At 48.6% G+C, this 14862-nt stretch overlaps 1 protein-coding gene across 1 annotated transcript; it reads left to right on the top strand.

Annotated features, from left to right (window-relative positions):
• Positions 1–8619: 8619 nt before the first annotated feature.
• On the top strand, positions 8620–13195 carry TNFSF14 (TNF superfamily member 14). Its single transcript, XM_043466384.1, has 4 exons — positions 8620–8964; positions 10798–10834; positions 11111–11152; positions 11782–13195. Exons 1-4 carry the CDS (start codon positions 8746–8748, stop codon positions 12207–12209), a joined length of 726 nt encoding a protein of 241 aa, XP_043322319.1. The 5' UTR covers positions 8620–8745; the 3' UTR covers positions 12210–13195.
• The last annotated feature ends 1667 nt before the right edge of the window (positions 13196–14862 follow it).

The raw sequence follows: 14862 nt of genomic DNA, 5'->3' as shown, positions 1-14862 counted from the left end.
CGGGCATAGAGTCTGTGCTCTGCAACAAGAGAAGCCACCACAATGAAAAGCCATCGCCACGCAAGGAAGAGCAGCCCCTGAGCGCTGCAACTAGAGGAAGCCCGAGTGCAGCAAGAAAGACCCAGTGCAGCCAAAAAATAAATAAGTAGATACAATCTTTTTTTTTTTTTTTTAAAGAGAAGGAAGTACAGAGCCCTTAGCGCAACAGAAAACCTAAAGAGCTGATTTACACAGAAAGCATTTTAAGCAAACTTGTGCAAACACCAAGGTGCTTGATGAAAAGAATGCCTTTTAGTCTACTTCCACCATGCATTCATTAGTGTCAGTAAAACAGGACCACCTGCTTTATTTTTTTGTTGTTGTTATTTAATTCTTTCTTTTTTTTTTCTTTTACTTTACAATATTGTACTGGTTTTGCCATACATTGACATGAATCTGCTATGGGTGTACATGTGTTCCCCATCCTGAACCCCCTCCCACCTCCCTCCCCATCCCATCCCTCTGGGTCATCCCAGTGCACCAGCCCCAAGCACCCTGTATCATGCATCAAACCTGGACTGGCGATTCATTTCACATATGATAATTTACATGTTTCAATGCCATTCTCCCATATCATCCCACCCTCACCCTCTCCCACAGAGTCCAAAAGACACCTGCTTTATAGTAAAGTCATTGACGAGGTGGTGGTTATGTCCGTGGAGATTACAGTGGAAGGAGACGACAAGAAGACCGCTCTGATAACAGTAAGTCCTGAGGGGCATAGACCATCTGCAGGCCCAGGGACTGCTAATCCTGTCCTGCAAGTAAGGGTCATAAAATATGATGCTGAGGGATTTCCCTCAGGGTCCAGTGGTTAAGGCTCTGAGCTCCCAATGCAGGTGGCCCGGGGGCAGATCCCTGGTCAGGGAATTAGATCCCACATACGGCAACTAAGATCAAAGAATGCAGGGGATGCGGGCTGCTTCCCCAGATCAGCTTGATGTTGTGTATTGATGTGCCCGAATTTGGCAATAAGGAGATCATGATCTGAGCCACAATCAACTCCCAGTCTTGTTTTTCCTGACTGTATAGAGCTTCTCCATCTTTGGCTGCAAAGAATATAATCAATCTGATTTCAGTGTTGACCATCTGGTGATGTCCATGTGTAGAGTCTTCTCCTGTGTTGTTGGAAGTGGGTGTTTGCTATGACCAGTGCGTTCTCTTGGCAAAACTCTATTAGCCTTTGCCCTGCTTCATTCCGTACTCCAAGGCCAAATTTGCCTGTTACTCCAGGTCTTTCTTGACTTCCTACTTTTGCATTCCAGTCCCTCCTTATTGCCAAATTCAGACTTAAATTAAAGAAAGTAGGGAAAACCAGTAGATCATTCAGGTATGACCTAAATCAAATCCCTAATGATTATACAGTGGAAGTGAGAAATAGATTTAAGGAACTAGATCTGATAGACAGAGTGCCTGATGAACTATGGACGGAGGTTCATGACATTGTACAGGAGACAGGGATCAAGACCATCCCCATGGAAAAGAAATGCAAAAAAGCAAAATGGCTGTCTGAGGAGGCCTTATAAATAGCTGCGAAAAGAAGAGAAGTGAAAAACAAAGGAGAAAAGGAAAGATATTCCCATTTGAATGCAGAGTTCCAAAGAATAGCAAGGAGAGATAAGAAAGCCTTCCTCAGTGATCAATGCAAAGAAATAAAGGAGAATAACAGAATGGGAAAGACTAGAGATCTCTTCAAGAAAATTAGAGATACCAAGGGAACATTTCATGCAAAGATGGGCTCGATAAAGGACAGAAATGGGATGGACCTAACAGAAGCAGAAGATATTAAGAAGAGGAGGCAAGAATACACAGAAGAACTGTACAAAAAAGATCTTCATGACCCAGATAATCACGATGGTGTGATCACTCACCTTAAGCCAGACATCCTGGAATGTGAAGTCAAGTGGGCCTTAGAAAGCATCACTATGAACAAAGTTAGTGGAGGTGATGGAATTCCAGTGGAGCTATTTCAAATCCTGAAAGGTGATGCTGTGAAAGTGCTGCACTTTTGGAAAACTCTGCAGTGGCCACAAGACTGGAAAAGGTCAGGTTTCATTCCAATCCCAAAGAATGCTCAAACTACTGCACAATTGCACTCATCTCACACACTAGTAAAGTAATGCTCAAAATTCTCCAAGCCAGGCTTCAGCAATACGTGAACCGTGAGCTTCCAGATGTTCAAGCTCGTTTTAGAAAAGGCAGAGGAACCAGAGATCAAATTGCCAACATCTGCTGGATCATCGAAAAAGCAAGAGAGTTCCAGAAAAACATCTATTTCTGCTTTATTGACTATGCCAAAGCCTTTTACTGTGTGGATCACAATAAACTGTGGAAAATTCTGAAAGAGATGGGAATACCAGACCACCTGACCTGCTTCTTGAGAAACCTGTATGCAGGTCAGGAAGCAACAGTTAGAACTGGACATGGAACAACAGACTGGTTCCAAATAGGAAAAGGAGTATGTCAAGTCTGTATATTGTCACCCTGCTTATTTAACTTATATGCAGAGTACATCATGAGAAATGCTGGGCTGGAAGAAGCACAAGCTGGAATCAAGATTGCCAGGAGAAATATCAATAACCTCAGATATGCAGATGACACCATTCTTATGGCAGAGAGTGAAGAGGAACTAAAAAGCCTCTTGATGAAAGTGAAAGAGGAGAGTGAAAAAGTTGGCTTAAAGCTCAACTTTCAGAAAACTAAGATCATGGCATCTGGTCCCATCACTTCATGGCAAATAGATGGGGAAACAGTGTCAGACTTTATTTTCTTGGGCTCCAAAATCACTGCTGATGGTGATTGCAGCCATGAAATTAAAAGACGCTTACTCCTTGGAAGGAAAGTTATGACCAACCTAGATAGCATATTAAAAAGCAGAGACATTACTTTGCTAACAAAGGTCCGTCTAGTCAAGGCTATGGTTTTTCCAGTGGTCATGTATGGATGTGAGAGTTGGACTGTGAAGAAAGCTGAGCACTGAAAAATTGATGCTTTTGAACTGTGGTGTTGGAGAAGACTCTTGAGAGTCCCTTGGACTGCAAGGAGATCCAACCAGTCCATTCTAAAGGAGATCAGTCCTTGGTGTTCATTGGAAGGACTAATGCTAAAGCTGAAACTCCCAATACTTTGGCCACCTCATGTGAAGAGTTGACTCATTGGAAAAGACCCTGATGCTGGTAGGGATTGGGGGCGGGAGAAGAAGGGGATGACAGAGGATGAGATGGTTGGTTGGCATCATTGACTCGATGGACATGAGTTTGGGTGAACTCTGGGAGTTGGTGATGGACAGGGAGGCCTGGCGTGCTGCGACTCATGGGGTTGCAAAGAGTCGGACACGACTGAGCGACTGAACTGAACTGAACTGAATGGTGTGCCTTCAGCAGCTTGCCCTGTATCCTTGATGCCTATCTGCAGGGTCACTCTCAAGGGCCTTGAACTTCTCGAGGTCCTCCCCGATGAGGGTGATGATGTGATACATCGTGGCACCATGGGGGATCTTAGTTCTCTGACCAGGGATTGAACCCATGCCCTTGGCAGTGAAAGTGTGGAGTCCTAACCACTGCACCACCAGAAGTCCCCTTAATGTCTATTCTTACTTCAGGGGAAAGCCCTTCTATAAAGGGCTATACAGTAAATATTTTAGTCTTTGAGGACCGAGAGATAAAATTAAGGCTATTTAGAAGGTATTCATAAAATGAAGGATGGTTCCAGCCTGCCTTATGCCTCATTTGCTTGGGATGGGCCACCCAGGGTTGGAAGACAGGATTCGTGTCCAGCTCTGGAGACATTCTCTGGATGAAGAGTGATGGGCCCGAGGCTTGGAGATTATCAACTACAACTTGGCACTCGCCAAGGGCGTTTGCCATCTTCCTCTGCAGAGATGGAATCCTGTGCTGCTGCAGCTGCTGATTCTCAAGATACACTAAAGGCAGTTCAGTGTGGAAAGTGAAGCACTCTGCTCCAGAGAAACCAGTGGGACAGGTCTTTAGAAAGCTATATATTTTCAGAAACTGATTTCATGACCCCAATCCTTATGTCTCCTCACATCTAGTGAGTGACTGTTAGTTGCTCAGTTGTGTCCAACTTTTTGCAACCCCACGAACTGTAGCCCTCCAGGCTCCTCTGTCCATGGAATTTCCCAGGCAAGTATACTGGAGTGGGTTGCCATTTCCTCTTCCAGGGGATATTCCTGACCCAGCAATCGAACACAGGTCTCCTGCATTGCAGGTGGATTCTTGACTTATATCTAGAAAAGCACTAAATCCCTTCATGATGACATCAGCTCCTCATGACTAGCAGAAAACCTCATGCAAAATGAGTGCTTGATTGCACTGAACTCCCCCTTCACCAAAATCTTATATATTGACCTTCTTTGACGACTGCTCTTTGAAGCAGTCTCTCAGAGCTATCTAAGGTGCTGTCTCCTGTGCTGCAGTCCTCATTCTATCCCAAATAAAACTTAACTTACAACTCTCACGTTGTGCATCTTTTTTAGTAGACAAGATCCAGGTGAGTGGAGAGGGTGTGGGATGACCACCAAGTCCAGTTTCTCTCTGCTCCAGTGATGCCCAGTTTCCAGCCGACCTCTCTTTCCCAAGGCTAGGCTGTCTCATCTGGGTGAGCTGGCCGGAGTTGAAGCAACATGCTGAGTCACCAACCCCCAGAATCAGATGCACCCACTCAATGCCTAGTAACTGCCAACAGAAGACACGCCAACATGTAGGTGGCAGCCCATGTGATGATTACGTAGCCCAAGCTTGCTCTGCTCACCACGTGACAGGCCAGCTAATCAAGAGAGGTGTGGAGGCAAAGAACACGACTTTATTCAGAAAACCGGCTGACCCAGAAGACGGCAGACTAAATGTCTCAAGGTAACCATCTTGTTGGGGTCTGGATACCAGGTTCTTTTATAGAAACAGAGAGGGAGAGGAGGTGAGCAAATAAAGTAAAAAGACCATTTATCTTGCAAAGTAGAAGGGGGTGTGTTAATTTCTTCTTTTCTTGCAGCCATTCACAGGTGGGCAGGGTCAGATTATCTCTCTGCGAGCTAAACAAAGGCACTTTAGTTCAAGTCAAACAGAGGGGCAGGGTCCTCTGAGGCAGTCAGTCCATAATGTATGATTATAAGAACAAAAGCAAGAAAAGCAAGTCACAGTTCCCACCAGCTCACCCAGATGAGACAACTGAGGCAGAATCAGTTCTTCCCTGCAACACAATCAGCCATGAAGCCTGGATAGTGGTGAGTGTTGGCTGCCATTTAGGAAGCCAGTTGGAAGCAAAGGGGGGAACAACCAGAGGAAGGTGCCCCATCTGGGACTCCAGGACACTAAAGTATGAGCCCCTGAGAGCAGCTCCTGTGGCTGTACAGAAATATAAGCCTGGCCTGACTCTGCCCACGGGCCACAATCTGTCAACCCTCAGGCTCAATGTGCGGTCACTGGAAGATTTGTACGGATGAGAGAATTGGACAGCTGCGGCTGCGCAGCACAAGAGCGGCGAGAAGAGTTACCCCAAGTCCAAGGTCAGGAGCAGTGGCTGAGAGGAGCTACCCCAGTTCCAAGGTCAGGAGCAGCGGCCGAAAGGATCTACCCCACGTCCAAGGTCAGGAGCGGCAGCCATGAGGAGATACCCCACGTCCAAGGTAAGGCGCAGCGGCTGCGCTTTGCTGGAGCAGCCCTGAAGGGATACACGTCCAAGGTAAGAGAAACCCAAGTAAGATGGTAGGCGCTGAGAGAGGGCATCAGAGGGCAGACAGATTGAAACCGCAGTCACAAACAACTAGCCAAGCTGATCACATGGACCACAGTCTTGTCTAACTCAATCAAACTAAGCCATGCCGTGTGGGGCCACCCAAGATGGATGGGTCATGGTGGAGAGGTCTGACAGAATGTGGTCCACTGGAGAAGGGAATGGCAAACCACTTCAGTAGTCTTGCCTTGAGAACCCCATCAACAGTATGATAAGGCAAAAAGATAGGACACTGAAAGATGAACTCCCCAGGTCAGTAGGTGCCCAATATGTTACTGGAGATCAGTGGAGAAATAACTCCAGAAAGAATGAAGGGATGGAGCCAAAGCAAAAACAATACCCAGTTGTGGATGGGACTGGTGATAGAAGCAAGGTCCGATGCTGTAAAGAGCAATATTGCATAGGAACCTGGAATGTTAGGTCCATGAATCAAGGCAAATTGGAAGTGGCCAAACAGGAGATGGCAAGAGTGAACGTTGACATTCTAGGAATCAGCGAACTAAGATGGACTGGAATGGGTGAATTTAACTCAGATGACCATTATATCTACTACTGTGGGCAGGAATCCCTTAGAAGAAATAGAGTAGCCATCATAGTCAATAAAAGAGTCCAAAATGCAGTACTTAAAGCTCAACATTCAGAAAACTAAGATCATGGCATCCGGTCCCATCACTTCATGGCAAATAGATGGGGAAACAGTGGAAACAGTGGCTGACTTTATTTTTTGGGCTCCAAAATCACTGCAGATGGTGATTGCAGCCATGAAATTAAAAGACGCTTACTCCTTGGAAGGAAAGTTATGACCAACCTAGATAGCATATTAAAAAGCAGAGACACACTTTGCCAACAAAAGTCCGTCTAGTCAAGGCTATGGGTTTTCCAGTGGTCATGGGATGTGAGAGTTGGACTGTGAAAAAAGCTGAGCACAGAAGAATTGATGCTTTTGAACTGTGGTGTTGGAGAAGACTCTTGAGAATCCCTTGGACTGCAAGGAGATCCAACCAGTCCATCCTAAAGGAAATCAGTCCTGGGTGTTCATTGGAAGGACTGATGTTGAAGCTGAAACTCCAATACTTTGGCCACCTCATGCGAAGAGCTGACTCATTTGAAAAGACCCTGATGCTGTGAAAGATTGAGGGCAGGAGGAGAAGGGGACGACAGAGGATGAGATGGTTGGATGGCATCATTGACTCGATGGACATGAGTTTGGGTGAACTCTGGGAGTTGGTGATGGACAGGGAGGCCTGGCATGCTGCAGTTCATGGGGTTGCAAAGGGTCGGACACAACCGAGCGACTGAACTGAACTGAGAATTGGACGATAAAGAAGGCTGAGTGCCAAAGAACAGGTGCTTTCAAATTGTTGTGCTGCAGAAGACTCTTGAGAGTCCCTTGGACTGCAAGGAGATCAAACCAGTCAATCCTCAAGGAAATCAACCCTGAATATTCATTGGAAAAACTGAGGATGAATTGAAGCTCCAATACTTTGGCCACCTGATATGAAGGGTTGACTCTTTGGAAAAGGCCTTGATGCTGGGAAAGATTGAGGGCAAGAGGAGAGGGGTAACAGAGGATGAGATGGTTGGATGGCATTACTGGCTCAACAGACATGAGTTTGAGCAAACTCCAAGAGATAGTGAGGGACAGAGGAGCCTGGCGTGCTGCAGTCCATGGAGTCACAAAGAGTCAGACACAACTTAGTGGCTGAACAACAACACAAACATGGAAGAGATAAGAGCTGAATTAAGTGTTTAAAAGCTGATGCCAGGGGATTTCCCTGGAGGTCCAGTGGTTCAGACTTCACGTTTGCACTGCAAGAGGCATGGGTTCAATACCTGGTTGGGGAGCTAGGATCCCACATGCCCCATAGTGTGACCAAAAAATTAAACTATAATTTTTTTTTAAGGCTGATCCCAGCAGTTCCTGTCCTAGGTATATACCCAAAAGAACTGTGACCTGGATTCCAAACACATGCACACACATGCTCATAGCTCCACTCTGAATTCAGGGGACCTGGGTTTGATCCCTGGACAGGGAACTAGATCCCACATGCTGCAACTAAGAGTTTGCATGCCACAACTAAAAATCCCGAATGCCACAATGAAGATCAAAGATCTCACATGCTTCAACTAAGACCCAGCACAGCCAAATAAAGAAATAAATACTTAAAAACAAACCACACAAAAAAACCTGCATGCACGCACACAGGAGTGTGTACACACAAGCACACTCAAGCACAGGCATGCACATGCAACTGCACACATCTGCGTGCATACACTACACACATAGGTGCACACTTGCAACTACACACACATGCATCCACACACTCATGCACACACATAATCACACCCACACACATGTACACACACAAACCACTCTTTGTGGGCATTTCCCATTGCTCATATTACCATTTCAAGCACTCTGAAGTATTTTCTTACTTACTACGCTGGTCTTTCTCACTCCGCTAGAATAGGAATGGTTTAAGACCATGGACATCTGTCTCTCTTGCTCACAGCTGTGCCCCCAAACCTAGAACAGTACCTAGGACACAGGAGGTGCTTAGCAAACATTTGGTGACCAAGTGAATGATGCCGAGGTGCTCAGCAAACACTTGGCAACCACATGGCTGATGCCATCAGAAGGGAAAGCTAGGGCTTTTCGTCTCCCATCCCCACCTGAGTCACGTCTCCAGATGCCTCTGGAAAGTGTGAGAGACTCTGAGTGAGAGTGAGATGGGGCCAGCCTGGGGGTGGGGGGATGACAGGAAGGAGAGGAGGGCGTGTGGGGAAAGGGGAGGGGCTGAGCCCCAGCTCTAAAGGCAGCCCCGGGACCCAGGAGTGCCTGTCGGCAGTGTGAGAAGCCCAGGCGGGTTGGGCAATCGTGGTTTCCTCCCTCCTGGCCTGCAGGATTCAGCTGAGCCAGCCAGGCCCTGGGCATCTTGGGGCCTTGTCCACTCAGGCATGGAAGAGACAGTCGTGAAGCCCTCGGTGTTCGTGGTGGATGGACAGACAGACATCCCGTTCAGGAGGCTGGGGTGCAGCCGCAAGAGACAGCCCTGCAGTGCTACCCAGCTGGGACTGGGCCTCACGCTGCTGTTGGTGGTGGCTGGACTGGCTGTCCAGGGCTGGTTCCTGCTGCAGCTGCACTGGCGCCTAGAGGCGGTTGGCGCCCCCCTGCAGGTGAGCACCACTGGGGTGGGGGTGGGGATCTCCAAGCCAATGTCACTGAGCATCTGTACGTGTGTATGTGCAAGGACGGAGGACAGACTAAGAGCAGTCCCAGGCAAGCTAATTCACCTCTGGAACCTCAGTTTCCTCATCCATGAAATGGGCATGATAATAAGAGTCTCCATAGGGAATAAAACAGAATATTGTGTGTGTGGCACAGGCAAGCACTCAATAAATAGGAACTTACTTTTTTTTTAAACTGAGATATAACTGACGTAGAACATTGTGTAAGTTTAAGGTGTACAACATATTGATTTGTATATAAATACTGCAATGGCATCACATAATTATAATTTCTTCTAGTGATGGGAACTAACAAAACCTAGGTGTTTAGGAGCGGGCTTCTCAGGTGACTCAGTGGTAAAGAATCCACCTGCCAATGCAAGAGACACAGGACAAAAAAAAAAGAGACACAGGGCATTCGATTTTGATCCCTGGGTCGGGAGAATCCCTTGGAGGAGGCAATGGCAACCCACTCTAGTATTCTCGCCTGGAGAATTCCATGGACAGAGGAGCCTGGTGGGCTGCAGTCCATGGGGTTGCAGACTCAGACACAACTGAAACGACTAAGCACACATACCTCTAGGAAGCTTAATGTTTTATAAAACAGTTGTGTTGTCTGTATCCCCCAGAACCACCATCCTGACATGGCTAGTTGTTTGTTTGTTTTTAAAATATTTATCTGACTCCTCAGTTTGACCACTTTTTAAAATATTTTAATTAAAAAAATTTTTTTTGGCCATGTCGCACAGGAGTGGGGTCAGACCTTCGTCCTTAAATTGGAAGTTCAGAGTCTTAACCACTGGACCACCATGGAAGTCCCTGACCTAGCTAGTCATTATCAGCAGGGCCCTGATCACCACTACCGGGGCTGTCACTAAGCCAGTTTTCTCAGTCTGTGAGCGTGTCTCTCTGCATCCGTCTCCTACGGCCGTGGATGTCGCTGCCACACCTGTAGGTCTGTGTGTCCCATTCCATGCCCACACAGTCTCGGCCTTTTTCTTTCCGGGTCCTTTTTCTCCTCGTGCCTGGACCTGGTGGCCACAGGCCCACTTGGACCTGTGCTGCTATCCCACACACGTGTACCAACACAGCTACTTCCTCACTCATCTACAGCCTGTGTATTGACATTGTGTCTGTTACTGGGTCTCTGTACGCACAGACCCGAGTGACTCCGTAAACCCTGCACCCATGCATTTGTCTCTGTGTGTCTTGTCAGTGCGTCCAGGTGTGAGTCCGTGTGTCTGTATTCATGTGTTTGCGTTTATGTACAAGTGTCTGGCCATTCAGGTGACTGTGTGTCTTCTGTGTGTGTGTGCTAAGTCACTTCGGTCCTGTCCGACTCTGCGACCCCATAGACCATAGCCTGCCAGGCTCCTCTGGCCCTGGGATTCTCCAGGCAAGAATACTGGTGTGGGTTGCCATTACCTTCTCCAGCGGGTTGCCATTTCCTGATCCAGGGATTGAGCTCCCTAGCACCTATGTAATAAACACTTCTATAGCGCTTGCTCTGTGCCAGGCATTGTAATACACTTTTCACATGGGAACTCAAACCAGGCATTTTCCATGTGTCCATTTACAAGAGGGGAAAACTGAGGTCCTGGCTGGTTAAGAGCCTGCTGGGTGGCAGGGAGTAGGGGCAGGGCGTGCGTGCACGTGGCCTTGGAGTCAACGGAGGGTGATGTCTGTGGCCGTGGTCTGCGTGTGCCTCCGGGCCACGAGTCTGAGTGATGCCAGGGCGTGGGCCCCAGAGATCCTCACCATGGGACTGCTCTGTACTTTTAGGACAAAGGTGCAGAAGCCTGGGAGCAGATGCTGCAAGGTGAGTCAGGGTCCTGGTCCCCGTTCCCCGCCCCCCAGGAGGGGACAGTATGGTTCCTATGTTGCCCCCACCCCCTCAGTCCATTGCCCAATGCAATTTGCACAACTGGCCCAAGCCCCACGGAAGCCCCTCCCCCAGGCCGGAGAAGCAGAAGTTTGGGTCATTCCGGAAAGGGTGAGGTTGACACCAGGAGGTGGACTAGATGACCCCTCTGGAGGCTGGCCCTTTACCCCCAACCACCACCTTCACCTCTGACCTCTGATTCTCTCTCTCCAGAGCAGAAGCCCCAGCAACACAACCCAGCAGCACACCTCACAGGTGAGGGGGCCCTCAAGTCCTGGCAGGGGGTAAGAGGGTTCAGTGGGTCCTGGGGAGACCAGACAGACACCCCAATGGTGGCTGAGTACTCCTTTATTCATTAGTTCTTCAAAGCTGCCCAGAGCACAGACACTGCCTGAGTCCACGAATTTCTAATTTCATTTATTGAACAAAGCCTTGTAGGGTGCTTACTCTCTGGCTCACACTCTGATGGACTTTCCACCTCTCCATTCATTCGATCCTTAGCCAGGACTATTCATAGCTCCATTTTCCAGAGAGGGAGACTGAGGCATACAGAGGTTATAAGGCTGCTGGGCCATGATGTGTTTTGCTTAAATCCTTAGTTCTGCCACTTAACAATTTCTGACAGTTTGGGTGAATCGATTGCTCTGTGCCTCGGTTTCCCCGCCTGCAAGAAGGGGATGAAAGCGTTAAGATGGAGGATAAGCAAGTTATTTTGCCACTTACTGTGATTTAGTTCCCCTACCTGTAAAGTGAGGATAAAGTGAGTGCATACATTTAAAGCCTAGCACAGAGCAAGGTGGCGCTCAGAGAGGGCTGGCGACTGGCCCCGGGTCCCGCTGAAAGCAGACGTGCGCTCACGAGCCCTGCTCTGCCTCCCTCCACAGGGGCCAACTTCAGCCTGACTGGCAGCAGTGACCCGCTGCTGTGGGAGACGAAACTGGGCCCGACCTTCTTGAGGGGCCTCTGCTACCGGGATGGGGCCCTGGTGGTTACCCAGGCCGGCTACTACTACATCTACTCCAAGGTGCAGCTGGGTGGTAAGGGCTGCTCCCAGGAATCGTCCGGCTGCCTGCCCATCACCCATGGGCTCTACATGCGCACCGCCAGCTACCCCAAGGAGCTGGAGCTGCTGGTCAGCCGGCAGTCACCGTGGGGGCAAGCAGGCGGCTCCCAGGTGTGGTGGGACAGCAGCTTCCTGGGCGGAGTGGTCCACCTGGACGTGGGGGAAGAGGTGGTCGTACGCATGCCGGGCGAGCACGTGGTCCAGCTCCTCGACGGCACACGCTCCTACTTCGGGGCCTTCATGGTGTGAAGGACGTGGTCGGGGCTAATCTAAGGTGTGTCTGCGATAAGTGAGAGACCTCAGAGGATGCCTCAGGACACAGAAAAACACGAGCGGAGGTTTTTAGAGTGGGCCTGGGGGACACCCAAACGTGACAGGTGGAGAGCTCAGTGGGGACCAATGAGGCCGAGAACCCAGCTGCCCCAAGAACCAGCAGGCACCTCCGAAGGACCAAAGGAGACTGCAGGCCCTGCCGTGGACAACCCCGAGGACATCGACCCGGAGACCGGGGGTCTGTTAGTCCCCAGGCGGGGGGTAAAGCCGATCTTGATATTCAGGAAGGGGTGAGGGGTGGCTATTTATACTTCTGATTCAGATCAAAGGGACATGGTGATGGTGGTGGTGGTTGGCTGAGACAGGAAATTGTATTTATACTTTTGATTCAGATTAAAGTGGGACATGGGGGTCCAGGGAGTTGACTGAGAACAGAAAATTTCTTAACACCCTCTACCCTCTCACAAGTGTGGGCGAGTCTGGGGGGAGGTGCGAGGATTTATCATCAAGACTCACCCACCCTGGAGAGCCCAGCCCAGCCCAGCCCTACCCATGGTCACAGTCATGACCCAAGTTCCACCCACCGGGCTTGCGGCCACACCACAGCCTGGTCACAAAGCTACACTCAGAGAAACAGGTGTAGGGACGTGCTGGGAGGTGTTCAACAACCAGCTGTCCCAGGAGGGGATGCCCACTTCCATGATGTAAATACTCCCTCTGCGGTTGGTTTCTGGCTCCCAGTGAATATCATCCACAGGCCAGCTGACACCCAGCACTGCTGTTTTAGCACCCAAGCCAGAGCCTGGAGCACAGGCACTTAGAAAATGTTTCTAGAGAGAAAAAGAGAGAGGGAGAGAAGGGAGGAAAAATGAAAGAAAGGTGGAAAGAAAGAAAAGGTGAAAGAAGAGAAAGATGGATAGATAAAGACAGAAAAGAAATAAAGGTGGAAAGAAAGGAAGGAAGGGTGAAAGAAAAGAAAGATGGATTGATAGAGAAAGAAAGAAAAGGTGGAAATAAAGAAAGGAAGAGTGAAAGGAAAGACAAAGAAAGAAAAGGTAGAAAAAGTGAAAGAAATAAACTGTCATCACAGCTACAGCATCCTAGAGAATCACAAGCTCAGCCACTCCTTGACAACCACAGACACATACACACCAAACATCAGATTCTCACACAACCTGGAAGTCCTAGACAGCAGAGCAAACCCTCAGTCACAGACACTGCATTACAACCACATACGACACAGTCACACACAAGTCATCATCACAGCCCCAGTCACTCACACTGTGAGTGACTAAATCACAGTCACACCACGTATGACACACGGAATGTGATGCTTCTCATGTCAGACTTTCGCATGCTGCATCACGGTCACACCCATCACATACACTCGCAGCCTCACAATCACAAACACACAAACACACATAGCCAGTTCTTCCCAGCCACCTCACATCCTGGGGTGAGGACCAGACTTAGTCTGTAGCCCTTGGACCACTGGCCTTGGAAATAAATACTGAACACTGCAGCTGGTATGTCTAGTTCTTAGCGGGCAGGTAGCTCATGGAGGCCCAGGGACAGATGGAATGACCCACAGAGGTCACTTTTACAGCTGAGAACTCTGAACCCAGCTGACCCAACTCCATGCAGGGAGTTTATCAGAGAAGCCAGAGAGCTGGGGCCCAGGTGTGCCTTAGCCTCAGATCCACAGTTCCTGAGAAAGCAGAGGCTACACACTTCAGTACCCTTCTTGCCGACATTCAGCACAGCCAGCTGGGAGCTTGGGGTATCAGGGCATCCAAGAGTGTGGGGAGGGACAGGTAATGATATGCTTACAGACCTGATGCTTTATGCAAATGAGCATGGACCCAGGAAGCAAGGTTTCCCTGGACCCTAGTATCACAGCTCAGACCCCAGAGAAGAATGAATCACTTGTTATTGACACAGTTGCCTGGTAAAGGGGTGAAGGAAACCGGCTTTGCCATCTGATGGTCTTGGGTTCCAAGTCTACTCTGTCATTTCCTGGCCATGTGACCCAGGAGCAAATCCCGTCACCTCTCCATGCCGTTTCCTCATCTGAAATACTAGGTAACAAGGATTCTCACCTCCCAGGTTTATTGTAAAGATGAAATCAGATGAGGAGGGACTCCCCTGGTGGTCCAGTGGCTAAGACTCCACAACTCCCTGCTCAGGGAACTAGATCCCACATACCGCAACTGAGAGTTTGAATGCTGAAACTAAAGATCCCTCGTGCCACAACTAAGACCCAGTGCAGCCAAATAAATAAATATTTAAAAAAAAAAAAAAAAAGAAACGCAATGAATTTTAAAATCAGATGAGGAAAAAAGCCACTTGGTATGGTGCCTGGTATGCAGGAAGATACATAAGTACATGAGTGTCATTTAGAGATATTAAGGAAAGCATCTGTCAGGCATGTGCCCTGCATATTGTGCAAGTCACATCTTTTTAATTTATTTTTTAAATGAAGGATAATTGCTTTACAGAATTTTGTTTTCTGTCAAACATCAACATGAATCAGCCATAGGTGGCGAGTCACATCTTTATCTGCACCTCTGGGGAGGAGTTGTTGTTGCCCCCGCTTTCCAGATGCAGCGACCAAGGCCCAGGTGCCTCC

The sequence above is a fragment of the Cervus canadensis genome, chromosome 4, assembly GCF_019320065.1.
Source record: "Cervus canadensis isolate Bull #8, Minnesota chromosome 4, ASM1932006v1, whole genome shotgun sequence".
Classification (NCBI taxonomy): Eukaryota; Metazoa; Chordata; class Mammalia; order Artiodactyla; family Cervidae; genus Cervus; species Cervus canadensis.
Note: the sequence above shows the minus strand (reverse complement) of the source record. Positions and strands in the feature narration are given on the sequence as shown.